This window comes from Tigriopus californicus, chromosome 6 (assembly GCF_007210705.1).
Source record: "Tigriopus californicus strain San Diego chromosome 6, Tcal_SD_v2.1, whole genome shotgun sequence".
NCBI classification, from domain to species: Eukaryota; Metazoa; Arthropoda; class Copepoda; order Harpacticoida; family Harpacticidae; genus Tigriopus; species Tigriopus californicus.
The window spans coordinates 4,649,689-4,676,819 of record NC_081445.1 but is presented as its reverse complement, the minus strand read 5'-3'; the positions used below and the strand labels follow the sequence as shown (position 1 = coordinate 4,676,819).

Sequence of the window (27,131 nt, the reverse complement as noted above, 5' to 3'; positions counted from 1 at the left end):
TAAATGAGGGTGAGGTGACATGTCAGTTTTTGTGACAAACATTGAAGGAGATGGATGCGTTTGAAGGCAATGAGAATATGTGAAAGATCCGGGGGTCAAGGGACTAGACATGCTACTACTCTTGTGGACACCCATCAAGCATGACTATCCTACTGTCCCATCCACTCATCGAATGGTGCTTTGGTTCGGCGCATATGCACTTCTGACGAAGTGCATGATGAGTCTGATGCATGGCTGAGAACTTGACCAGAGTCAGTCTAATCTAGTCCAATCCTAATCAGGTCACACCGCAGCCTGCGTACCTGGATGGAGAGACGCGCCGCACAGATGGTCAAGACGTGGATTAGGGTTATCCTCGGACTCCCGATGCTCCTGATGCTCCTGACCCCAAGCGTGAACCACCCTTCTTTCCTAGGATTCGCCCGTCCAAGAAAAACTCGCGCAACCTTTGAAGCTACTTGCCTCTTGTTGGCGACCACTGATTAGTGATTACCCTTTACACAACCTGACTCGGACGGATGGACGGACGGACGACCACGGGCCCATGATGGATGGGCCCTGATCCGAGACCATGGCATCCCAGGCCCACTGGCCGCTCCGGACTCTCCAACGGGCTGAACACAGCCATTCGGCCATCACGGCCTACATTCAGGATTGCTTCCGGCGGCAAATCTTCTGTGATCTCAGGCTCCGGGCCGGCTCGGATCCGGCTTGGTCCATCCACTGTCACCGATGCGTCCTGGGGGCCGTCTTTCCCCCTCTCCAGGCCCTCTTGGCCTCGCCGGACGACCGGACCGTGGACCTGATCTTGGCCGAATTTGCGCCCCAGGAGATCGCCCCCCTCATTGACAGCATTTACGCCCATCTAAGTCAAAAATCCTACGTTATCCCCGCCTCATCCATGGCATTGGCCCAATTGCTCAGTCGGCCCACCAGGCTCGGCCCCCCGCCCCCGCCGGCCGTGATTGATCGGACTACGCCCCACCCCACCGACTGGGCCCAGGCCGACGTCTTACCCGAGCTCGACGGTTGTCAGCCAGCCGAGGCGGGAGCGGCGGGCCAGGATCATGATGCGTTGCTGGACTGTGTCAAACTGGAGCGCTGGTCCCCGGCCAGTGAGAGTGAAACCGTGGACGTCTCGCCCGCCCCTAGACGTGGCCGGCGTCGTGTGGCTGCTCGGAGTGGCCCCATCCTACGATCCAAGGGCCAACGGAAACGATTGGCCTCGAAAAAAGTGAATCCGGCCACGCCCAAGCTGAGTCCCGTCTATCCCAAGCCCATCAACCATTTGGATTATTATAATGCCGATAAATTGGCGGCCCGCAAGCGGAGTATGGCCTGCGATTGCCCCGGACTGACTTTCGGCAATCTGATGGAACAGCAAAACCATTTCTACACCGCCCATTGTCAGCGAGATTTTTCGGTCTGTGAGACTTGCGGTAATCCGGTCCGGATCAAGTACATGGAAGCTCATCGAGAGACGTGTGCGGGTAGTCAGAGAAAGCCGTGCTTATGCCCGCATTGCGGACATCATACCAAAGGCAGTGGCACCCTGTCCACGCATATGTTCGATAACCATATGAAAGTCAAATGCAAGATCTGCGGGCAAGAATTTGTGGGCGATAAAAGTCGTCGGAAGCACGATCACGAGCAACACGCTCAGACTTTTGACTGCGATCATTGCCCGCTACAGTTTAACACCCTGTACAAGAAACGATCTCATATGGTGCGAGTCCACGTGCCCGACCACCTTCGTCCCTATGTCTGCAGTGAGTGCGGGCAAGGCTTCCTATATGAAGGCAAACTCAAGCGGCATAAGATGAATAAGCATATTCGGGCCCGGCCCTTCGCCTGTCGTTGCGGGTGCGACAACGTGGCTTACAACGACCAAAGCACCCGCAATCAGCACGAAAACCGGAGCCATCCGCACCATCCCATCGTCTTGGAGCGGCTCAAAAACCCCACAGTCAAGCACAAACCCGGCGTTCGGAAAGATCCGATGACCGAGTCTGAGATTTGGACCGACCCCCCGTAGATACTCACAGCTAGCTGTTCTTAGAGAGGTTTGTTGGAATGAAATGAAAATATAAATATTAATGCTGTCTTTTCTGGCCGAACAAATCTTTGCCACGTTTTTCTGGACACTTTGGATTCAACTCGGACGCATCTGATCAGTGAAGTGATACCGGTAGAACAAAATCACGGCCAAGTGTGGCTGAATGACTAAAAGGCAGCACAAACAGGACAAGAATCTTCTTCACAAAGGTCAGAAGATCCTAGTGAGAGAAACACCCAGGTTATTTCTTGGTTAGAGTATAATCTAGGTAATAGTCGGTAATGATATCGTCTCTTCTTTTTAGGCATAGGAGTTGTACCTCCCTATAGATATTTGGTTTTCTATGTATCTCCCAAAAAGTGCAGGATCGACTAATAATCCAGGCCCCTTGACGTTGTCCTCTCACAAGGCACCATCAAGATTGAAAGAAATTGTGAATGAACTATCCAATCACTTTGAATGTCTTCAAAAGCATTATGATTGGATTTCTCGATTCCATGGAAACCAGTCCGTTTTCTGTCCACAGAGCAGCAAACACAATCGGCTGAGACTTGATGGAAGCCAAAGGTAAAGCTCAAGGCACTTCTCATGATAGCTTTCCAAGACCTTCTCACTTCCAAGTTGAGACCCAAAAATAGGCGGCATTTTTCAACAGAGATACATACATATTTGAGTAGATCCATTGATCTGACGCTTGGCCCTGACTCGGAGATGAGCGCATGGTCGAACAAAAAAGATCCGTAACAAATCAAACGATTGAGACTGTATCATCCTATGACGTGGTCCTCACTTTGGGCTTGGATCTGGGCACCTTATTAGTCATCCGGTCGACCACAATGGGGTGATCCGGGTGATTGCGGTTCTCGTGCTGGTTGCGAGTACTCTGATCGTTATAGGCCACATCCACACACCCACATCGACAAGCAAAGGGGCGTGAGCGAATGTGCTTGTTCATCCGATGGCGCTTCAGCTTATCCTCGTACAGGAACCCTTGGCCACAATCCAGACACACATGGGGCCGCAAGTGATCCGGCAAATGCACCGACACCATATGCGACTTCTTCTTGAGCATCGTGTTGAATTGCAGCGGACAGTGATCACAGTTGAAGCTCTTCACGTGCTGGGTGCGCTCGTGGATGCGTTTCAACATATTGCCCACGAACTGCTCGCCACAGCTCTTGCACTTGACATGTTTATGGTAGCTGAACACGTGGGAATTCAAATTGCAACGACGAGGGAACTCCTTGCCGCATTCTGGACACAGAAAGGGACCCACCTCACTGGCACAGGATTCTCGATGGGCTTGAATGTTGTAGGTCCGCACCGGATGGCCGCACGTGTCACAGATCGTGAACTCGTTCTGACAATGCACCGAGTAAAAGTGGTTTTGTTGCTCTTTCAGATTGTTGAGCGACATCCCCGGACAATCACACTTCAGGGTGTTCTTCAAGGCTTCCAAGTTTTCAAAGTTGGAATGATCCAAATGAGTGACCGTCTTGAAGCGCTTGGCCTCCGCTTTCAAACCGCTGCCTTTCTTTCGACCTCGTGGCCCTCGAGCGGGCACGCCGGGCACGCCGGGCACGCCGTCCATGCCGGATGCTTTCCTGGGGGGCCGCTTGGCCCATCGCCGTCGCCTCTGGGACTGGGCTCGTTTCGGGAGGGCAGCCGGCCTGATATCGCCCTCATGGTCCTGGTCCCTGATCGCCTGAAACAAGGCATTCAAGGCCGGCCCATCTGAACTATTATCACTCGAATCCCAGCCTCCAAGAGGCTGATCTGCTTCTTCACTCCCCAACGCCAATCGGTCTTGGAATGATTGGCACTCTTGTTCAATCTTGGCCATGGTTCCAACCGCGGCGATGGCCATGCCCTCATCACCGTCATCTTGGACCCGGGCGGCATCGGCGAGAATGGGCGGGAAATAGCCCATGAGGGTGGAGGCCAGGGCCTCGTTCGAATCCGTCCAATCCAGGTATTGGTCGTTCAAGTGAAGGTAGATCCGGTCAATGAGTTCTCGAATGCCAGACACGGGGAAATCGGGCAGGACCAGGTCCACCATGGCGTCGGGCGTGTCTAGCAAGCCTTTGATGGGGGGAAAGACGGCCGCCAAAACGCAGCGATGGCAAGAGACGGATTCCCGGCCATGGGCACCCCGGAGATTGAGATCGCAGAACCTCTGGTGGCGGTAGCAATCTTGAATGTAGCCCGTGAGGGTGGCCTGGAGGTCCTCGGCCAATAGCACGGGCTGGCCGGGGCCATCCATGGCCGGATTGGCCACACTAGGCGGCTTGTTGACGGAGGGTTTGAACAATAATTGGGTCTGGATCGTCTGGATGAATATCCCCCCGACCGATGCCTCACATGATGGGAGGATCGAGGACCTGACAGTCAACTGTCCCAGACTCCCAGACTCCCAGACTGTACCACCATACGACCACACACGACCCTGACTACAAACAAAAAGACACACAGGCCGTGGACACGGGCGGGCACAAAAGGGGATCGACGATCGCGCTAAACGTTATTCTCCACCGATTAGTTGGCGGTGCTACTTTTTAAAAATCTTACCCTGACCTAACCATACCTAACCTAACACGATATCAATGACCCTTAAAGTCTCTATCTCAACCTTTTAACATTTTGCCACAAATTTAAAAATGTGCACCGCCAACTAATCGCTGGAGAATAACGTTTATCGATGATGGCGAAGCTCGAAGTCGAGGCAGTCAGGCAGGCAGATAGGCAGGCAGGCAGGCAGGCAGGGTGGCCGGAGCGGAACGCTCTTGAGCCGGAGGTGGATTGGGTTCTCACGGTTCCCACTCCTCAATGTGGATGTCACTTGATACCTGAATAGCGGGTGGATAGTTTTAGTTGCGAGAGAACTTCTAGCTCGATAGGATGATCTCGTGGGACGATGATAGTCATGCTGGATGGATTGGTGCCCACGAGAAAGCTCTCTGAGATCTTTGGACTGAGTCGCTGGCTGGTTGGGAGAGGTTTCCATGGAAATTGACGTGCCAGCTCCATCTTCCAGCCAGAGGGTTTGGATTTTTCGATTGATTTCCATGGTAATTATATGTCTCTAACAAATGCCATCCATCACCCATTCCTGCGACCTAGTTTTCAAGTTAAAAGATTCATCAGTAAGGGTCGGAAGAATAGTTTGTTAGTTTGGTCAAAATAGCTGTTTATAAGTTATAAAAACCAACCAGAATAAGTTCCAAAAACTTTAGAAAAAGTTTGTTTTATTCAGTTATTCAAGTATAACGGTGGTTTTTAGGGTCAAATTTCCTGGATTATGATTATTTGATTATTCCTTCATATTTGGTGCCCTCCTTTTTCATCTTATTCATCGGTTCATCTCAAACGCTTAGTATTAGTAAGGGCAGTATTTCTTCTTTCACTGATCTGATGATCCAGAGTTAGCAAGCATGTGGTAGGAATGATGAAGATTGCAGAAGTCTGGTGTAGACCCTAGATCATATCTACAGTCCGTACGTACTCTTGGGAAGTTGTAGTGACATTGCCTTGAGCAGCATGAAATTTGTTTCAATGATCGCTAGGGTCGCTAGGCAAAAGGTCGACGCTATAAAACACTCCACTTCTAGAGGATGGATGGAGGTAAAGATATTCAGCAATTTTCGTTTATAAAGGATTTAAGGATAGTCCTCGAATATAATGGAAAGTTCCATGAGCATAGCCATTTGAATGTGGCTAAAGCTTTTCAAACATGTGCTTGGATCTATTGGTCGTTTAAGCCCACGGATAGCATTAAGATGCTAACTTTGTACAAGTCGTTGTGTATGGTATATCATTTGTTCAAAAGGAAAGCTTATTTACATCTTGAAAATGGGCTCCAGTTAATTCATCCACGAACTTCTAGAAATATGCATTTCTTCATAACTTTGGACTTATCTCCTGAGTTCCCTCAGTGTAGTTTTTGGCTCAAATTTAGCCAAGATCATCTAGTCAACAGGATCTTGTGGTCGTATGAAGTACTTATTTGCAATAAAGTGAACGCTTTAAGATATAAGAAATTTTTACTACCGTTTGGAGTACACATCTCTAGAAGTCTGTGGTTCATCAAAGGTGACTGGAAACTTACGTTCCAGCCACTCGTGAACACAAGACCATGAAATGAGATTTCTAATGGTGGCGTTTGGTTTTCTTTGCCTGCCAGAAAGAGAGCATTACATCGCTGAAAACCGGTCCCTGTAAAAGAAATATTCCAACCATGGGGAATGTTTTCTTTTGGTTTGTTTTTTTTTCACGGGCTTTTTTAACCGCTACGGGGAATGTAATCCCCAATACTATTAAAATTAAAGGTTATAATTCGTCTATTTATTACCATTAAATCTTAATATGATATTTGTTCTACCAACGATTTCGAGTTGGCAGGCATATTCAAGATATGGCTGAACAATCGACTTGTACAGAGTTAGCATCATGATGCTATCTCTGGACTTAAACGTGCGATATATCCAACCACACATTTGAAAAGCCTTACCCACCTTCAACTGGATATGCTCATCGAACTTTCCATTATCTTGGAGGACTACACCTAAATCCTTGATGGATGAGACCTGCTCAATATCTTTACCTCCATTATCTACGAGTGGAGTATTTAAAGGAGTTAACCCAAATCTCAAATGCAATCAATTGCAATTACTCTGAAAAGTAATTGTAACTGCCCATTCGTGATTGCAATTGCAACCAAATTAAAGGTCTGACTACTGAAGTGCAAGAGACAATAGGTTTTAAATACGAATCTTTATTGAGTGTTTGTAGCAACAGATGAATAAATTGTTGATCGAGAAGAAAACTCGACGAACGAAATTACCACGAAACCTATGAAAATAGAACTACGCAACCTCTACAAATTTGCTAGCGCTTTTCAACAACGTTTTTCCCCCTATACCGCGTTTTGAGTTCTCTCAAATCCCTCGGCAATTGTTGAAATCACATCCCTGGCTTTGGCCTGATTGGCACAATAGAACACGTGACACATGAATTCTGTGGCCATCGTGCACAAATCGTTTCCTGCGATGAAAGCCAAATAATGGTTATCGGTGGAACAGCACCCACAGGCTGAAATCTGAGAGGAAGACACAAGGAAAGTCAAAAGCCGACTGATTTCTCTCATTTGAAATACGTAGTGACTCACCTCAGGGTAGGTGTAATTAAGGACTTCTTTTCCTCTCTCGTTACAAAACATTTTCACGCCCAATTCTTGGAGATGGATGCTTACAGAATGGTGGACTTTCTTCTGATCATGGATCACACGATGAATGGCTTTGTCCAAAAGGGACGCATCTCCAACATTGCCGACCTAAAGGTATCATCAACAATATGCACGTCTTTATAGATATTATTTCGTTTTATTGTACATATTTATGAAGCGACGACAAGAGTCGTGACGCAATCCTTGGCATTGGTATTTGTGAGATGATAAAAAGAGGTGGCAATTTTGGTGAAGGATCAAAGGACGACTGTAAACACCCATTAACATTACCAACAAAACTCGAGTTCGAGTCGTTGCTTCTACGTAGAGTCAATGGTTCTGCGCTTTTCTGTGCTAAATTGAGCATTGGGAAACCACCATTGGGAGTATTCAGTTTGAAACAAAGTTAATTCCTGGAAATCCCAAAGTGACTTAAATTTGTCATATTTCTGTATATGAAATGCAAATTTCTGCAAATGTACGTAAACTGAATAATGAGAACGAGGNGTCATTGAGCGGAATTTTATTCCGTTCAAGGCCATATTACTCTCAGTTACCCATGAGTAGATTCGATCTTTTGTCCTTTGCAAGTCTAGTGGAATCTTGGCCATTCCTACCAGAAACCAATTTTGTATAAGCAGCATAAGAAGAGAGACAGGCAATAATACTAAGCTTTTGAAGCGGGGCAATGAATATTATAACAAGGAGGGGCCCTAAGATGGAGCCTTGGGGAACACCCGACTTGACATCATGCATGTCATTAAGGGACCCCTCAATCTTTACTATTTGCCTCCTATCCTGAATGAAGCTTCTTACCCAATTGAGAACCTTGCCTTGAACCCAATGTCATGAAGTTTATTCAACAAACGGCCATGATCTACTTTATCAAAGGCTCGTGCCTTTCCAGTCCCTCAATGGACCGCTCAAAATGCTCAATCAGTTGGGTAACCGTGCTAAAATGTGCTCGGAACCCATGCTGGCTAGGAGGAAGGACTTCATTGACCTCAAGAAGTTCAATAAGTTTGGACTTCATGATCTTCTGAAACACCTTTGCAATATTCAAAGTGAGAGAAATCGGCCCATGGTAACTGGGGAGCGACTTAATTCCCAGTTTGAAAGTTGGAGCAACGTGAGCTAACTTAAGTGAAAATGGAAACTTGCCCTGATCCAAGATGCAGCGCATCAAATACGAGAGAACAGGGGCAAGAACCAGTGCACATCTTATCAGACACTGTGATGTCACACCATCTGGAGCAGGAGAACTTGAATGCCTCAATTCTCTGATGCCCGCTATAGCATCTTGATCTGTGACTATTAGATCATCGAATTGCTCAATTTGACTAACGTCATCAATCCGTTGGTGTTTTTTTTTGCGGGCATTAGAGTGAGATTTATACCTTCGAAAACAGGTCCTCGTAAAAGAAAAGGTCAAACGGGTCCAAAGATGTCTTTCTAGGAATATTACTGACATAAGAGAGTTCTCGTAGTGAAAGAGATTACTTTACAGTGTTCAGAGAATGTACAAAATGTATCTGATACTGTACGTTTTCAAAATCATGTATGAGTTTTGCCCCAATCAAGATTTTTGTGTCGATTCTAGCTACCACAGAGGCCCAATGAGCGTTTTGGAAGCACCTTACCAAGTTATTCAAAACAAAGCAGTCCTCCCCTCTTCTTTCTCGGGGCCCCTTCATTGTTCAACTTGATTCCCTCCATTACTCCTTGGGAGCACGGAGTTGTTGTTGATCCGGTGGTATTTTTCAAGTCAAATTTGGACTCATTTCTTACTAGCATTCTTGTCCAACCCTGATCCAACGGTCTGCCAACTCGGTCGGTCAACTCAAATTCGTTGGGAGACGAAGTGTCATTTAAAGCATTCAAAGCATAAATAGACGAATCATTTACCCTTTCCTTCAAACAGTACTCGGAATTACATTCCTGTAGCTGTTAGAAAAAACAGATCTTCGACACACCTAAGCCACAGGCATTCGTTCCGGGTAGGAGGTACTACAACTCCTATATATAACGTTCCGTCAGTACTACTTGCTTAAACAAAGTCAAATTCAAGAGTTTTTTGCATTGTCCTGATCAATTCAGAAGTAGGAACGATATGATGAGCTAGTGATTTGTGGCACCCTTTCATTTTTTATTCGTTCACAATGTTCCATGATCAAGTTCCAAGGCCAAATTTTAAACTTCTGCCCGCCAAGTGACATTAGCTGACTAGCAATAGCTGGATATGTGGATATGATCTTGTTTTACTTTTTAGACGACAGGGAGTGGCTTTAAAACTCCGCCGGACGTAATCAATCAGAAAATGTATGATTCATCCTGGTGGTGTAATATGCCGTCAATTTCCGGACTTCATACATAAGTGAGCGCGCCAAATCGAAGTCAGAAATATTCCAGAACCTAGTAGACAACTCATCATGTAAAAAGACCAAGATGTTTAAGAAGAGAGGCGATCTCATCTGGTATTGAAGGCAATTCGTGTCAAGGCCATTGTTATACTTGAAAGAATAGACGTGCCAGGGTACAGAAGTTGAGACTGTCTGTGGTCTGTTTGGTCTGTTAAGCGGTACATAAACAAAACTTCAGAACTAGATGCATTCGTCCTGGTTGTTGTGTGATATACGAATCAAATTCTTGGTAGGGAAAGCTTCAGAATCCCAACAACTCTCTCAAAAAATCCACCTTGGTACCAGAAAACAGTCTGTTAGGGAAATACCCGTTTCTGATCTCAGTTCCCGAGAACTTTTCTCTGTACTGTACCAAGGTACTTTGCTCCTCTTCTCGCTTCTTTTCTCTCCGTTGTCTTTCCCTCTGTTCGTCCTCGTGTTCGCGGATATTTCACTCCATCCTTCGTACAGGGTGAGGAGAAATGTCCAGTCTCTGTAAAGTACGCTTGAAGTGTGGCCAACACCGAACTGTAGTCCCTGATTTGGTGACTTGGTGAATAAATTTGGATTAGCTTGGACGCGCCAAAAACAATCCATATGTTTTGAATGAACACCTCAGGCGGATCTGGATCACCCGGTGGAACCAAGCATTTCATGGAAAGTCACAAGGATGAACGCTAAAAGAGGAAAGTTCAGATGAGAGCCATCAGTACTAGTCAAGTTTTCGTTGCCAAGGTTTGCCTTGAGGTACTCGAAACACCGTTTGATCATGTCCAATGAAAGTAGCGGATCAGAGAACAAGTCTGAGCCCAAAAGATCCAAGATTTGTTCCGTGTGCAATGACACCTCCAAGAACTTTCATTTGAACTACGGTGCTCCCACTTGTTCGAGTTGTCGGGCCTTTTTCCGACGAGCCCATCGTCGAACTGTCTCGTCTGAATTGGTTTGTCAATTCGGAAATTCGTGTCAGATCACTCCCGAAACCAGGCGAAACTGCTCCAAATGTCGATTCGATCAGTGCATCAATGTTGGGATGAAAGTTTCATTGGTATTGGATGAAGGTCAGAAACAAGAGCGTTTCCGTCGAAGTCTCAGGAAGAAGCAAGGAGATCAACCCAAGCTGTCCACCTTGTCTCGATCTAGTTCGTTCAAAGAACCCTCAAGCAGTGTTTCAAGCTCCGAGGATCGGGCTGATGACGATGAAGATGGTTCTGGAAACAACTCATTGATGAATGATGGCTTCACCGTAACCTCCCACGGGTTCTATTGTCCGGATCTTGGATCACGAGGTGTGGAACGAATTTTTCCAGCCCAGACCTTATGGCCGAAAGGACCTGCTGATAGAAACCTACACGAGTTATGGGGAAAGCTAATCCAAGAGGTCAAGATCAATCCCATATTTGAGGCCGGCCTTGTCCAATTCCACTTAGCCGGAGTCGCCTTGTCGGAGGTGACTTTTTTCAAGCATATGGCCACGTTGCGTCAGGTGTTTTTGGAATTCGCTCTCAATGCATACTGGATGTTGGACCAACACCACACGCTACTTAATCAAATGATTGCTAAACAATCAAGAGTATTTCTGTTGTGTATTCTGGCCAAGTATTTCACAGCCGACTACGGATCCCACCAGATTGCTTGGTTAACTCTTGGACGACATTCTGTGGCGGTTCCCTTGGTCACCCTGGCCCAATGGAAGGGATCAGTTCGTATCTTCCAGAATGAGTCGTTCTCCCAACGATTCCAGGTTTTGGCCATTCAGCTCAAGAACTTCTGTAAGTTTCCTCAGTCGTTGCCGGAGCTAGCATGGAGTTGCTTGAATGTTCATGCCATGCACCCTTACAAGGCCAGTTTGGATCAATTGGGAGCTTTTGAATTCTTGGATGATTTGCCATCTCCCCAACTCTCAATAATGGGATCAACCACGTTGACCCTCAACGAGCGGGATTGGATAAAGTCGCACCTCAAACTTATTCGGACAAGTATTGCAAAGATCCCCTTTGAGGGTAAGTTAGTTGAGGACTTGTTCATTATAGGATATAAAGGCACACCCATGGAGTTGAAGAGCGCTTGGCACCTCATGGGAATTTGGTCCCAACGTACGCTACTGATTCTACAACAATTTGACATGTTCCGTGAACTCTCACTCCAAGATCAGGTTGTTATCTGGGAGACAAGTTTCATTCCCTTTTACAGTGTCATTTGTTCCAAAGTTGTCAGCCTGGACTTGTTGGTAGATCAACTGCAATTCCAAGCAGCCACCCTGGACCGTCCTCATTTGTTAGAATTGTGCGCCCCGATGCGACTGGAAGAGATCAAGTCACCAAATGTGAAGGAGTTTTCAGTCAAATCCCCGTTCCTCTCCCAAGAGGCTGCACGAAGAATGGATCAAATCCACATGGATATGGAAATTTTCATCAAGGATGATTTGGCGTTTGCGTTGTCCCTGCTCTCCACTTTGTTTTTGTCAGCAACCCGTAAGATTCCAATCACCCAGATGGGACGTCAAGGCTTTGCCTTCCAAAATCTACTCGCCAAACTTCTTTGTGAACGAGCTGGAGATAACTTGGTGATAGAAAGCAGTTTTTATCAGAACATCAATGAGCTGGCGGACTTGATTCAATCCGCAGCCCTTTAGAATCAATGTGGAGCAATCATGTCGGATAATGTCTGTTATCAAATCTATGTAATTAAAGCATAATATGCAGTGAATAAATCTTTGATCTTTTGATGTCCATTGAGCGTGGCCAGCACTTCTGGTGTTCGATTAAGGTTCGTCCGGACCTGTAAAGAGGCCTTGAATTGCACAAGCTTGCGTACCACCTCGCGATGGCCATTAGCAGCCGCACCATGAAGGGCGGTCCAGCCCAAAGAATCTTGGGCGTTGACTTGTGCCCCATTGTCCAAAAGGAGATGAGCGATTGATACAAATCCCTTCCGACTTGCAATGTGCAAGGGCGTTTCCTGTCGCAGACTAAAGGTATTTACGTCTAATGTGGACGTCGAGTTCAACATGGCAATTATGATTGCCAGCTGATTATTTGCTGCACAAACGTGAAGAGAGTTCCACAGCTTCGAGTTGACTGCCGTGGGATCTGCTCCGTTGGTCAAGAGTAATTTGGCCATATCCACAAACCCTTTGAACGATGCAATATGGAGAGGGGTAGAACCTTCATATAATCTTGCGTTGACCGCTGCCCCTTTAGATAATAAGAGATCAACCACGTTCACTGAATTCGTTTGACTGGCAATATGGAGTGGGGTAAACTCTCCAAACATCTTCATCTCCATGTTTCCCCCATAATCTGACAAGAGCCCAAGAATCAGTTCATCGCCAACATAAGCAGCGATATGAGCGGCACTCTTGTCGTCCAAGTCAATTAGGTTAGGATCGGCCCCCTTACTTAAAAGGAATTGGGCGACAACGTTCCTCCGGCTCAGAGTGGCCATCATTAGCGGGGTTGTGCCTTTGGAATCCTGAATGTCAAGATTGGCTCCTTGAGCCTCCAGAAGTCGTAGTGTCGTGAGTAATCCATGCTTTGCACCAAGATGTATCGGACCGTGCCCTTGGGCATCCGTGACAGTCAGGTCGGCCCCATTGGAAATCAATTGATTGCTGATGTTTTCAAATCCAACTTCCAACACTTGAATTAGGGTATCGTTCTTTAGCACAACTTTTCCACGATCAATGAGAAGTTCCATAACATTAGAATGACCGTTCAACGCTGCCAAATCCAAAGCGGAATGACCTTCCTCTGTCCGGACGTTGATGTCGATCTTCCTCTCTATCATCATGCCCACAATGTCACCATAGCCTTTCATGGAAGCAATGTGAATTGGATATTGGCCACCGTTGGTGGGCAACATCAGAGCTCCCACACTCATCAAATAATCTAAAACAATCTTATGGCCCAGCTCTGCAGCAACGTAAGCCGGGGATTTGCCAAGGTAGTCCTTGGCATTGACATCCTGGAAACGCTTGACGAAGAACACCAGGACGTTCAATTGGTTATTCTTCACGGCCAAATGGATGACCGTCTCTTTTCTGGCATTTTTGGCCGATGGGTTTGCTCGGTATTGCATGAGGAGGTTCACCATATCAAAATGATTCCCGAAGACCGCCCCAAGCAAAGGGGTGGCTCCATCGAACGTGCTTAATTCTGTGTCTGCTCGTTTCCGCAACAAGCTCTGCGCGATTTCCATGAAGCCCTGAGAGGCAGCCAAAAATAGGCAAGAGGCGCCAAAGCCGTTTTGAATGTCGATGGCGGCTCTTCGACGTAGCAGGTACCTCACGATGGAGATGTGGCCATTATAGGTGGCTCTCATGATAGGCGTGTCTCCCTGACGGTCTATGGCGTTCACATTTGATCCATACAGGATCAAAAGCTTCACAACAGCCAAGCGGCCATTTCCCGAGGCAACGTGCAGAACAGTGTCGCCATTTTGATTAGATGCCTCCATTCTATGTCCCGAACGTAAAAGTTTGCGGACTTGCTCCACCCGACCTTCTTCGGTTGCCTTCCAAATGTTTTGATTGGAAACACGTTCATTTCCCGCCGAGATTTCCTCAACATGAGCTCGGGACAAATCTGTAATAAAAAGCAGAGCTTACAACCATAGAGTTACATATATTCATATTTTCATTTACGTACCACTCTGAACACCGACTAACGCTTGGAAAACCACTATCAAGAGGAACAGAAAAATCATGGTTTGGTGAATGAGGCATTGTTTCAATCTGAATATCGACTTCTTGAATTGCAATCAACGGAAGCGGTTAATTTGCCGTCCCAAGCAAAGAGCTGGCTAGATTCTTCAGCCTTGCTAAAAGAACATTAACGAACACTTGGAAAACGAAAAAGATAGAAATTGTTCATTCTCTAATTATTGCAACAACAAGCACACATAAGAAAGTGAAAGCATAAAGCTTGACATGTTCAAACCTTGAATCGATTATACACAGGTTGTTATTTTATGACTTTTAACCAATGTATCTAAAACGAATGTCTGCCATTGCTTTTCTCAAATTTCGTCAGGGGTTAAGATGCAAATTTCATGCGAAATGTGCGAACATCTCACGAGAACATTTCATGTGACTTGGGCCAAAACTTAACCAAAACAAACCTATAACAAGATCAAGAGGGGCCAAACGATTTGACAGGGCCAAATTTGGACCCAATATCTTCCTTAAGTAACTCACTGCCGCAATAATGAATATTGTAATAATTTGAATTCTCGGTCACCTACATCAACTTCTTGTAATATAAAAGTAGATCGAACCACTGCACAATTATATACAAAGACATACGTTTTTATTTTATGAATATGTTATGAATTTAAAGAAGGATAAAAAAACTGCTTGAATCCTAAGAGAAACCCGTTCACAGTCCATTTTGTCTACAAGTCCATAGTTAATCCACACGAGTTCAAAGCACAATGTAGTCCACATGTTTGAGACGATCTCGAAGAAGCACATGCATCGATGCGTGACTCTATTATCGCAATTGCATAGCTTACAATGTTCAAGACCAATTGCTTGCCAACTTAGTTTTTTTTCAATGGGTCCTTCGGGTAAAATTATGCGTTCTCTCGATTATCTACCGTATAATTGCCATTATTTGCCTTCAAATTTACCCCATCCGACGTTCATGCACATTACAAATATCTACTTCTCATAGTAACATCTTGGGGAAGATAAGCTAGGCAAACAAACAACAGTTAGAGAAACAAACTAACATTTCAAGAACTCCTCACAGCCAGTCGATTTGAGATTGGACCAGATCGAGGCAGTTTGCTAGTGAGGGATATGATTGCCTTTTTTCGTGCATTATTGGCCCTGGCCATTGCACTTCCAAAAGTGATTGGTTCTGGCCGAATTGATCTGAATGAAGCTCCCTGGATGGTCAAAAGTGTCTCTCAGAATATTGAGGTAACAAAGAAATTTTGCACATGGATCATGATTTATGACCACGTTTTTGGGCAAGAAGAAGAGATTCCTATGCCCAAATTTTGAGGTTTGAAGATCAAACTAAAGTGAAGGCTGGTTGACGAGGAAGCCATGATTATGAACCCTTACAACCTTGTTAGAAATGGTTACTTGAGGTGCTGCCAGCCTCGTCCAATGATGAGACACTTTTATTCTTATGGAGTTCATTCTTTTCAAGATACCGGCAAAGGGAATTCCAGGAGGGATCTACTCGGATTTGCGCCATTCTGGCATTTTGACTTCCGATTTTTATTATCGTTTCAATGACCAAGAGTACAGATGGGTTTCGTATGAAAACTGGACATATTCTGCAGAATTTGTGGTGGATCAAGATACACTAAATCACGATTTCATCGTGTTGGATTGCAAAGGTCTAGTGACATTCAAATACAATACTCACATTATTTCAGAAGAGCACGAGAGACCTCTGTAGAGAAAGATATGCTAAATTCGCCATTTTGCATGATCAAAACCATTTGTCGACAGAGGAAACAAAGTGCCGTAATTTTAAAACTGATTCCATTTGAACCTTCTTTTATAGGAGTTGACACAGTTTCAACCATCATGATAAACGATCAGCTCGTTGGGGAAACCAACAACATGTTTGTTCGGTACTCGTTTGACGTCAAGGAGTTTCTCAAACTGGGGAATAATGAAATCAGAATCGAATTCAAGTCTCCCGTTGAGCATGCCAAGAATATGTTTCAAGAACAGGCTGAGACCTATGTGGTTCCACCGGAATGCGTGGCTCCTCAATTTCAAGGAGAATGTCATGCCAATCACATTCGAAAGATGCAAAGTTCGTTTAGGTAAGTTGAATAACCAGTAGGGTTTTTGATCTACCCTACATGGAAAAATGGGGTATCGTCAGAAAGGGTTCTCAATTAGCCGTTTATCTTTGTAACGTCAATAATAGCCTTATTTAATGCTGTGAAATGCATCCCAGGTAAAATGGATGGCAATTTTGCATGACGTGTCAATTCCAATTACAATGTGTGGAGACACTACGTTATAACACACATGTTTGCATTGCGTTCATTTTCAGTGGGAGAAATTCGTTTCAGTTCACCAGAATTGAATTAAACACCCAGGGTTCTTATAAACTCTTAAAGAAATACCTATAACATAGCGAACTAGAAGCACTACAATCAAATCACTAGAAACGTCGATTAGATTAACGTTCAACTACACCCTGACACATAAGTTCGTTCTGCTTGGCTTTGGTGCTCTGGCTAGCATTGCAATTAAGATGCTTAAATCAATAAAAATAGAAATATACGTTCGTCAACTATGAGAGGTTGTATGCTGTTTTGTATTTTTTTTAGAAGAAGAAGGGAGTGCTATTTGATTATGTATTGTTCATCTTGGTGTAATATTTAGTCAATCTTCCACCTTCATTCACAATTGAGCGGCTCTAGAGAAAGCTCAGAAAGACGTGACACGACACAAATGAAGGTAAAAATACTCTAGCCTTGTTCAAAAACGTATCATGCCTAATAATCTAGGTCATTGAAAAGCGTCTTCCTCCCCCTTGTCAAATAAGCATTCTTTGGAACTCTCTTTCACAGAAACCAAGAGGAACGAATTTCTGTGTCACGGTGCATACTTGGGTTGAAAATTGTAAAAATGAATGTTAGGGCTAAAAAGGCGGCTAGAATAGCTTAAAACCTAACATGCCTAACATCACCTGAATGATTCCTTCTTAAGAACCTAGTTGAGCACCTCAATGCATCTCAAAAGTGTCTCGATTCAAGACAACACAAACCCTCTCTCAATTAGCGTAAATAACTTCATAACTCTTTGGTCTTTGAAAACCTTACAAGTTGCATTGGGCCAAAACTTGCGTGTCATATTGTAAAGCAGCTTTTCTTTCAAAACGCAATATCTACATCTATGCAATGAAAGGTTGAAAACTGTTTATTTTGATAGGTAGATCGACTTACTTCAACAATACTTTGACCATTATCAGATACTGTAAGTGACTAGTTGGTAGGGTTTGCACTTAAGTCGCTTTTTTCATGAACATGTAATTCCTCAACTTCGGGGTAAGCAATTGCCCTGTTTTCACCAGGTCCTGGACAAGAGATACTGAATAATGATAGTAAGCAAAGTTTCCGATATTTTCATTTTATCCAATGTTTTCAGCCATAACGAGGCAAAGTGAAAGGGAAGAATACACAATGACTGTGAATAGTCGAAAGAAATTTCGCATGCTTGAAATATAGATAAAAGAAAGGACTAAGAAAAATCATGAAAAGGAAAATATGAGAAAAAAAGCAGACGAAAGTCACATTGATCTTCCGATTTTGTTGTTTAGTCACTTAGAAATGTGCAACATATCTAGGAATGGATTAGAAATTTTTGGAGAAACTGTTTTAATGCAAAGATTTCATTTAGTACATGGATTGATTTGATGTGATCAAGTGGTGGATGATCGCTACGAAAGAGAAAATGAACGTCTAGCCAGGCGAGTCGTATTTGTATACCAAACAATCCTCATATTGGGATGGAATAATGAAGTACATTTCGAAAGAGATAAAGCCATATGACCTCATTCTATGGACATATTGCTTTCTTCAAAGACTTAGTCGAAAAAATATATTTGTTAATAACCACGTGACCCTTCAACAAAAGCTACAACCCTTGTTATCCACGTAATTGAAACTCACCGCCCTTTAGATGAAATATTTTGCCTGTCCGTTGCTGAAGGCTCAAATTAACAATAGACTTTGCTCAATGAAAGCTCATTTCAGACGTACTCGACTCGAATGATCCAGTTTTGAAGAAGTTAAGTTCTCTCCATTCCACGGCCATGAAAGCTGTCCTGAATATACCAGCAAGAAAACAAGTGGAATATAAAGAGCTTCTACATAAAACAGACCAGGTTTCTATAGACGTTATTGCAATGCGTGCGGCAGCTCTGTTGGCTTGGCACTGTAAAATAGATTGGCTAAATCATCCACTTACAACTAGTCGAATGGAGGATCATGTGTGCGAACATAGGTCAAAGATCGTCCAGAACCTACCCTTTCCAAGCAACCAAGAAGCCAATTGTTACCAAAATTGTTGAAATTTGGGAATGACTACATGTGCACATTAGCGAGGAAGAGAGCAAAGCTAAAGTGAAGAATATTATCAATACCTGGGAACCATCTCCTCAGTAATGATAAATACTATTTAAAGAAGCAGCAAAGACATTGTGAAACATATCTTTATTTGACGTGCAATATAGTAAGGTCAATCAAGAGGAACCATACCAATTTAAACTGGATATCTTGTGTTCCTGCTACCAGAAATAAATAAGTCAATGTACACTAAAAAATCCAAGAGCTCAAGGGGCCTGGGGTGACAATTTATGCGGCTAAAGCTTGTGGTTTTCGTTATCCAAGGCACTTTTTGTCAGTGTCGCAGGTATTTTTTTCGAAAATCAAGATTTTCTCACAAGCAATTTTTCAAATGAGACTTGGACAAAAAAAAATAAGTAGCATTCCAGATCAACCCTACATTTAAGGCCTAGCTAGCTAGCTCGGTCTGCCAACTCAAATTCGTTGGTAGACCTAATATAATATAAAGATTGAATGGTAATAGATAGACAAATTATAACCTTTCATTTTAATAGTAATGGAGATTGCATTCCCTCTAGCGGTTAGAAAAGCCAATGAAAAAACAAATTAAAAAAACACGTATAGATCTACGGAAAGCTGTTGTTAAAACAGTTGCTTTTAACTTTGAAAATGAACAATTTTTGGCTCCTGTTTTTCTTTAGGCTGTACGTTCCTTGTAGCAAAAGGGCTTCATATCCACAATGATGCTTCATTGTTTGCCAAAAGGTGCGAAAACATCTTGAATCAATGCAGCTCCAGATAACTATTAATCGTATTTTATTATGATAAATAATATCTATTGATAATAAAAATTTATCATCCTGAACTATTGAAAAATCTAAACATTTTCTCGCATTGGACGGACTCAAACTTTTACATGGGGCTTTCTGTGGAGTACGTTTTATGTGTCACTGGTTACTTTCTGCCAAATATTTCCATGCCTTCTTGAAGGCCAATTGATCCAAATGTGTGTTATTCAATTATGAGTGACCTTATGAAGATTGCATCTTTCTTCGTCTTAATATCTTCTAGTTGGGATTGGGGACCGGCGTTTCCGTCGATGGGGATTTGGCAGGATATCGCCATTGATGCCCACAACTCTGCTGTTCTTCGATACTTGTACTTCAACCCGACTCAGAATGTCAACGGAGATTGGGATATTCCCATTGACGCAATCTTTGAAATCGATCCCGTGCATCCAATCGTTAGTGGAACACTCAAAGTGACGTTTCAGGGTAAAACTGAGGAGTTCCAAGGAACTGTGTTACCCTCCGTGGGTAAGAAAAATAAAATAGCCACGTTCTTTAATCCTCCTTAGGAAGTGACGAATCGATCTAGCTAAAACAAAAACCATCCAGTGCCCAAATATACAGAAAACTAAAACTCACATGATCGTGCGGATTGAAATGGATAAGGGTTGAGAAGTAGAGACGAAAATTCATGGTTTGCGAAAAATAATGAAAAATGGCATGATATTGGTGCTGCCAAACATGCTCGTAACTGTGCTTAAGGTACGGATCTCTTCAAAAACCACTTGCAAAAGAGAGCATTGTCAATTTAATCCGTTGCTGTGGAAATTGCCTCTACAATCCCTTATCTTGTGTTATCAAGCAAAACTGTTTTACGTACGTTACACCTCCAGATCATTCTTGGCTTGCCTTTTCACTAGAAAAACCATTCTGTTCCTCAGGACTTCAGTCAAGAAATGGAACAATGAGAGACCAAGTAGAGCATACTTTCTTTGAAGACACTCATTGCTCCAGTGAACTAACTCTGGCTTTTTATTCATTACATTTTTACCGTTTTTGGGTTTTGTGTACAGTGACAAAAAAAATGAGGAGATATGCTTTTTATTTCAGAGGAGAATAAAATTGGAGCACTCTCCATTGTGATCCAGAGAGACGGCGTCGACGTCGATCTTTGGTGGCCAAATGGCTATGGAGACCAAGTATTGTACGACCTTACAGTAGAATTTACCGACGACCAATCCATGGACACTTCTTCCATTACGAGGAGGGTTGGCTTCAGGTAAACAAACACCAACCAACGATTACCTCGCGATTCTAGATATTTTTGTCTATTAAGAGGATTGCGACACCCTGGTGAGCATTTGAAAGGCTGTAAAGCTCCAGTTTCGACTGCATTGTGGGCGAATTCGTTGCGTGAGAAAAGAGAACGCACTTTTACGTGCTAGTTGTTGTTTTTATGTTCAAAAATTTCAAAAAAAGAGAATCATTATCTCACCTGTTTGACCACCTTTGCCGTCATTTCACACTCTCCTTCAAGAGGCTTATCTAGTTTGTTCAAATGCCAGTCCCGTCTTATTTCCAGAACGGTAGAAGTGGTTCAAGCGCCCGTGGATCAAGGGCGAACTTTCAAATTTCGCGTCAATGGTCAAGACTTGTTCATGAAAGGGTCCAATTGGATTCCAGCCCATGTTTTACCAGGTTTGAGAGCCTGAAGTGGCAAATTTAGTGCTGATTCTTCGATTCTTGAACCATAAGTATTCCTCATTGCAGAGCTAGTCACTCCTGATTACACGAGAAACCTTTTGCATTCGGCCAAAGAGGCTCACATGAATATGCTCAGAGTTTGGGGAGGTAACTAAATTCGATGGAGGGAATGATTTCAAAAACAAATTCACGCATTCAATGGCCATTTTTCAGGCGGGATTTATGAATCGGATGTATTCTACGATCTGGCGGATGAATATGGCATTTTGATTTGGCAAGATTTCATGTTCGCTTGCTCCATGTACCAAGCCACAGACGAAGTCTTAAAATCCGTCCAACAGGAAGTCCGAACCCAGGTTTGTTGAAATAGTTCATTATTTAAGTTAAATCCAATTCTTTCTATTTCTTGTATATGAAAATGACTGTATTCCAAATCATTACCCATCCAAATTGCCTTGAATGGCAAAAAACCATTCATGCGAGGAGCTAACTGTTGCACTACAATATTTATCTATACCAAAAGAGAGAGGAGGGCGGATTTGGCTTCAAAGTTGGACAAATATTTACATGTTTGTCCGTTGGAACATTAGTTTCATCAATCAATCAACAATTGCTGAGAATTAGGAAGCCTCGACGAATCGAGGAAAACCCCATCGATCTGGCCTTTAATTGGAACCTTTTCCACGTCCTGTTTACCTTTCAACTTATTAGCTGCAGTGTGAAGAGCGAACCACTTTGGCCTTTTTCCGAGCCAAAGTAGATCGTACGCTAATATTGTAAAATTCATCATAACTCATACGTTACTGCCTTCAATAGGGGAGGAATAGCTCATTGATCTCCTCAGCTGCCAAAAATAATCTATAATGTCAGTCAAGCTCAAAAAAAGAGATGTTTTTACTCTTTTCTCCCTTCTCTCTCTATCTACGTATCTACGTATCTAGGTACGACGACTTCAAACCCATCCAAGTATCGCTCTTTGGGCTGGAAATAACGAAAACGAAGCCGCTTTACGTGGAAATTGGTATGGAACGGATGCTGATTTCCAACATTACAAGGCGGATTACGTGAAGCTGTACGTCGACACGGTGAAAGCAGCTACTAATGAATTGGATTTGGGGAGAGATTTCTTGGTAAGTATTGTTGGCGGCAAAACATTGCTTTGGGTAATCCTAGTTGAACTCATGGTATTCATCAAAAAGCTAATTCTTCTAAGGCGCTGGAGACATAGATCTTTAGTTTACTCTTCTTCCTTAATCTTTAACTTATTCATGTCCATCTATACTTTATACCAAAACTCCTTTATCTGCCACTACGTGGTGTTGGAGTGGTTGACACAATAAACAATAAACAATAATTGGGTGAGATGTTCAGGACAGGTATGGTGGTTTTGTTTGAAAGATTTAAACCAATACCTTCCGACTTTGAGTTTATATCGAGTGTCAAGGTTACATAAAAAGCTAGAATCCTGAAAATAAGCGCAAAAAAAAACTTGATCGGGAGTTTTTACTTGGAATATCAGCCTGGACGCTCGTTCACCGTTTTTCCTGAAGGTGACCAGACCTGGCGAAAAAAACAACAAATATCTTGATATAAGCTCCTGCTTTATCGGGGAACATATGAAATTGATGTGAGATGTCACAAAGCAAAGTGAATTTTGGGAAGTTTTGCTTTGTTTGTCAGGTGGGTCTTTTATGTCATATGTTTTCTGCCTGGCTCTTGTGGCATACCAACCTATGTCTGGATTCATTCCTTTGCCACGACAGTGTAAATACTAACACCGTGAGCAAACTATTTGGGCAGTAGATATTCCAAGAATTTACCTTGCACTTTTTCATAGCACTCTAGTTCTTTCTAAAACCAAAACAATTCCTTTCTAGTCTCTAGGGGTTTTCCGAATATTCTAGGCCTGCGAAAGGTAAGAGTGCAATTAAAATCTATTTCAGTTATTGATCTGAACATCCTCAAGGACTTGACATTCGCCAAAACTATGGCCGAATTGTGGCAAGGCTTGACAGATTACGTGTTGACTAATGAAATAGAGTCCGTTATTCAAACTTTATCGATCAGTTACCTCTCCTTGATTGCTCCCTGAGGAGGAAGCTTTCAGGGTGGCCATATGCAATCCACTTTTGGCAATGTGATAGCTACAGGATGACCTAGAATTCTACTATGACTCCTTGAGGTAGCAGCTGTCTGATGACGTCAGCACAAATTTTGGGAGGTCACTGGGGCACTTTTCAAAACAGTGGAGGTACTAGAAAATATGATACAACGCGCAATATTGGACAAAAAGCTTTGCTAAGGTTTCGAAAAGTGTTTTGTAAAAATAGAAAATTCTAACGGAGGAAAATTAAGTCCAAAAACCTATTTTGGGCTGAAATGTATTTTCTAAGCACGTTAATGAATATTTCTGTGACAGTTTATGAAATTGCAATGCCGCATGAACCATTTCTTTCATAGATAAATGAACTAGACCTTCAATTCAATCCCTTGACAAAGAACTATTAGCATTAGCCTTAAAACTATGGGTGACCTCTCAAAAGTTGATGGTGACGGCATCTTCCCTTCCTCGATCCTTCAATGTGGCTCTTGGATGACCTAGGGCCCTGTATTTAGAGCACTAGGATGACCTAAGGCCAGTTTTTTAAACTCTCACCTCTGAGATAAGACTGGAACGTTACTCAAAATGAGCATCCGCTGAACACTTTGACGAGCTTATTTTCGTGCCAATTAACGCCCGAGGTAAGCGCTTTAAAACACTGACCTCTAAATACTATAATTGATGCACTACCCTCAATCTGTTTGAGAGACGAAGGGAAGAAACTGTTGATACACTGTATTTATTTCCTATTGGAACAACATTTAAGTTTGACAAGAGCCATTTTTTGCCTCTCATTTGAGAAACAAATCATTACTTGCAAATGAAACAAGAAAATATTCATTCTGTGTTAAAATGTCTTTTTTTGTACAACCGTTAAATGATAAAGCATAGAGGCCCAGAAGGGAAAGCTCAACATTGTTTGTCTAATCAAGCAAATACTACTTGGGCATTTCATTCTGCAATGACCAGCAAAAGCAAATTGTCCAAATCCGGCGATAATTGTTAATGGCAATAATTTGGGTAGACTTAACAATCCGGAGTTGGTGAAATTGGGGATGAGGCCAATTCATATTTGAAATATACAACCTCTGTGATTTGAATTACGGACCATGATTTCTTAACGATCATATCTATCTAATTGCGGGTTCGTTACATATCAGTGAGGGTTGGTTTAGAGAATTTTAAGCGGAATACTCCACACTGGCTTTAATCACTCGGAAGTAATCCAAACGGAAGTTGTATATTTTCAGGTCTCAAGTCCGAGTAACGCAGACAAAAGTGAAGAGGACGGTTATATTGCTCAAAACCCATACAGCAGCATCTATGGCGACACCCATTATTACAACTACAACCTGGACACATGGGACTACAAGATCTATCCAAAGACCCGATTTGCGTCCGAGTACGGATTTCAATCTTTCCCATCCTTTGAGGTGCTCAAGCCCTATTCTGAGCCCTTTGATTGGAATTTCTATTCGGATTTTGTCAACAATCGCCAACGTCATCCGGGGGGAAATGAAGAAATACCCTGGCAAATTCATCTCCACATGGAACTCCCTGAAAATGAATTGGATACCAGAGCTGGATTTGAGGAGTTCCTTTATCAGGCTCAAGTAAGAAGGTTGAGTAAGTTTTCAGGACATTAAATTCCGAGGATTAATGATCCCATTTATTTGTTCTTAAGGTCAATCAAGCCGAGTCTTTGAGAGTAGAGACAGAACATTACAGACGCATGATGACCCAATATTCAAATCAAACTGGCGAAGGCCTAACAATGGGTACCCTTTATTGGCAACTGAACGATATTTGGCCTGGAGCATCTTGGACCACACTGGAACATGGAGGTTGTTAAAGCTAACCATTTATGCTTCCGTAAATTTTACGTGCTTCCTCTTTCCAGGGAAGTGGAAAATATCCCATTACTTTGCAGAACAAATGTTCAGAGACATCTTGATCTCGCCAATAAGGAACACCGACAATAACCAATTGGAAGTGTTTGTCATATCAGACAAATTATCCGACTTTCCCCTCTCTGGCACTATCATTGTGGAGGTGAAACGATGGAACAACTTTAACGAAACATTCCACATGTCTCAAGCTATTGGTAACGTTCCCAATCTTCCCAGGCTTTCTAAGTTATAAAGGATCGCCATCTTGTTGGGCTAGCTGCAAAAGCTTTTTAGCCTTTATTTGTTTGTTTTTTCACGAGCTTTACGAACCGCTACAAGGATTGTGATCCCGGTATTTCATATAATATTTAGCCTAGCAACGAATTTCAATTGACAGACCGGGCTAGCTCTTGAATGTTAGCTTGATCATGAATGCGTTTCAAAAATTTGTCCATATCTGACTTAGAAAATACAACAGGATCAACAACATCTACGAACTACCTACAAATATTAGGGAGAGTTACCCGAGAAAAAAAGGCCTTTTTTTAAGCAAATTGAATTCTACTGGACTTGAAGGTGCTCGCAAAAAGCACCTTTAGTCTCTACAGTCGCTACAATTAACCCTAACACCTGCATTGGGACATAGCCCATGGATACTCCTGAAAACGTACAGGATCAGTCAGATAACTTTCGTACCTTCTCTGTACACCTGAAACTGAACTCAACAATCCCAAACCTTATATTTGGCCTTTGGCATGTCGGATTAGGATTAAAGTGAACAAAGTTGTGTTTATGGACATGAACGAGATACCTTTTTTGATCATATCTCATTTATAATTGCAGATGCAATTCCTGCAATGAGCGTGGAAAAAGTTATATCAATGGACATGAACGAGATCCTATCCAATGGTGGTTGTCACGCCGGAGATCCAAGCGAACCTGGAGAAAACAAAAGACTCGAATATTGCCTCATCACAACCACGTATGGACAGACCTTCCTTATATATTTTCTATTATCATAACATTATTCTGACTCCGTGACTTGCCATATTTTGGGACCCAGGCTCAGAGATACCGACGGGAACATCATTAGTCAAGGCCATGTCAGGCCCTATCCCAAAGATGCGATTGGTCTGATCGTGCCTGAAATAGCTATCCAGTCCGTCACTAAACTGGGATCTTGTCAAGACGATTATTACGATACTTGTTGGTCTCTGGACATTGGAACAGACGCCATCGCCCTCTTTGTCTGGTTGGAAGCTGAAGGTAAGTGGCTAGAATCTTGGAACTCTTTGAAATCTTGCTCACAAACTTAGCTCGAGATTTGGAGGCCTACCAGCCTCTGAAAACTTCCCATGTCTTTCTACGTTCGGTATTCATCCATGTTCACAATGAGAGCCTCGTAATGAAATTTCCTCGCTTTGTTTTCTTCCATTTCAAACGATAAAAGGTCTTGATGGACGATTTGACGCCAATGGTTTCCTAATGGACTCACCCAATCGGCGAATCCAGTTTTTCTGCCAAACACCGAATGTTTCCGAAAGCCAAGTAATGAGTAGCCTTCGAGTACGGTCCTACAAGAACAGCCGGGTGGTTTCCAACCAGGATTCCAATACTTACGATGGACAACGGCGATACCACACTATGCAAGAGCTTATTAATCATTTTCGCAAATAGATCGGACTTGTGCCTTAAATGTAGAAATGATTTTTTTTTTAATGGATATAATTTTTATATCTATTCCCACCTAACTTTGTTGTTTCTTCTTCATTCTTGCGCACTAAAAGACAGAAAAGGTTTATGGATATGTTGACAATCGGGTTGTTCGATTTTAGTTTGAAATTAGCTTCCAGTATTAGAAAAATTGTCAATCTCTTCAAACATGCGAAATTTTCATTCCAAGTAAAAAAAAATATTCATTCGTT

The 27,131-nt window shown here is 43.1% G+C and overlaps 4 protein-coding genes and 1 long non-coding RNA gene across 9 annotated transcripts; 2 read left to right on the top strand and 3 right to left on the bottom strand.

Moving 5' to 3' along the window:
* Nucleotides 1-1,792: 1,792 nt before the first annotated feature.
* Nucleotides 1,793-4,862, bottom strand: LOC131882812 (zinc finger protein 497-like). Of its 4 annotated transcripts, none has more exons than XM_059230078.1 (2): nt 4,747-4,862; nt 1,793-4,570 (listed from the first exon to the last, which is right to left on the bottom strand). In XM_059230078.1, exon 2 carries the CDS (start codon nt 4,317-4,319, stop codon nt 2,829-2,831), a length of 1,491 nt encoding a protein of 496 aa, XP_059086061.1. In that variant the 5' UTR covers nt 4,320-4,570; nt 4,747-4,862; the 3' UTR covers nt 1,793-2,828. The 4 variants fall into 4 exon arrangements, with proteins under 4 accessions (XP_059086061.1, XP_059086060.1, XP_059086062.1 ...); XM_059230077.1 differs by having other exon boundaries at nt 4,686-4,796; XM_059230079.1 differs by lacking the exon at nt 4,747-4,862 and adding an exon at nt 4,729-4,743.
* Nucleotides 4,863-6,807: 1,945 nt separating this feature from the next.
* LOC131882164 (uncharacterized) lies at nt 6,808-7,391 on the bottom strand. Its single transcript, XR_009373455.1, has 2 exons — nt 7,221-7,391; nt 6,808-7,151 (listed from the first exon to the last, which is right to left on the bottom strand). It is a non-coding gene; the product is annotated as an uncharacterized LOC131882164 (long non-coding RNA).
* Nucleotides 7,392-9,770: 2,379 nt separating this feature from the next.
* Nucleotides 9,771-14,407, bottom strand: LOC131882553 (ankyrin-3-like). Its single transcript, XM_059229737.1, has 2 exons — nt 14,326-14,407; nt 9,771-14,262 (listed from the first exon to the last, which is right to left on the bottom strand). The coding sequence occupies exons 1-2, from the start codon at nt 14,381-14,383 to the stop codon at nt 12,356-12,358; spliced, it is 1,965 nt and encodes a 654-aa protein (XP_059085720.1). The 5' UTR covers nt 14,384-14,407; the 3' UTR covers nt 9,771-12,355.
* On the top strand, nt 10,446-12,408 carry LOC131882554 (nuclear receptor subfamily 6 group A member 1-like). 2 transcript variants are annotated; one of them, XM_059229739.1, is made up of 2 exons: nt 10,446-11,679; nt 11,870-12,056. In XM_059229739.1, exons 1-2 carry the CDS (start codon nt 10,446-10,448, stop codon nt 11,908-11,910), a joined length of 1,275 nt encoding a protein of 424 aa, XP_059085722.1. In that variant the 3' UTR covers nt 11,911-12,056. The 2 variants fall into 2 exon arrangements, with proteins under 2 accessions (XP_059085722.1, XP_059085721.1); XM_059229738.1 differs by having other exon boundaries at nt 10,446-12,408.
* Nucleotides 14,408-15,400: 993 nt separating the features above from the next.
* Nucleotides 15,401-26,902, top strand: LOC131882270 (beta-mannosidase-like). The gene is made up of 15 exons (XM_059229365.1): nt 15,401-15,602; nt 15,838-16,030; nt 16,201-16,468; nt 19,796-20,040; nt 20,623-20,791; nt 21,095-21,210; nt 21,283-21,363; nt 21,430-21,572; nt 22,158-22,346; nt 24,568-24,930; nt 25,002-25,161; nt 25,218-25,421; nt 26,050-26,188; nt 26,270-26,472; nt 26,657-26,902. Exons 1-15 carry the CDS (start codon nt 15,480-15,482, stop codon nt 26,881-26,883), a joined length of 2,823 nt encoding a protein of 940 aa, XP_059085348.1. The 5' UTR covers nt 15,401-15,479; the 3' UTR covers nt 26,884-26,902.
* Nucleotides 26,903-27,131: the final 229 nt, after the last annotated feature.

Coding starts and splice junctions, on each gene's coding strand:
- LOC131882553 (XM_059229737.1), bottom strand. CDS start 14,383: ATGATTTTTCTGTTCCTCTTGATAGTGGTTTTCCAAGCGTTAGTCGGT. Junction 14,263..14,325: donor GTTAGTCGGTGTTCAGAGTG/GTACGTAAATGA, acceptor TTTTTATTACAG/ATTTGTCCCGAGCTCATGTT.
- LOC131882554 (XM_059229738.1), top strand. CDS start 10,446: ATGTCCAATGAAAGTAGCGGATCAGAGAACAAGTCTGAGCCCAAAAGA.
- LOC131882270 (XM_059229365.1), top strand. CDS start 15,480: ATGATTGCCTTTTTTCGTGCATTATTGGCCCTGGCCATTGCACTTCCA. Junction 16,031..16,200: donor CATCGTGTTGGATTGCAAAG/GTCTAGTGACAT, acceptor CTTCTTTTATAG/GAGTTGACACAGTTTCAACC. Junction 20,041..20,622: donor AACTGTGTTACCCTCCGTGG/GTAAGAAAAATA, acceptor TTTTTATTTCAG/AGGAGAATAAAATTGGAGCA.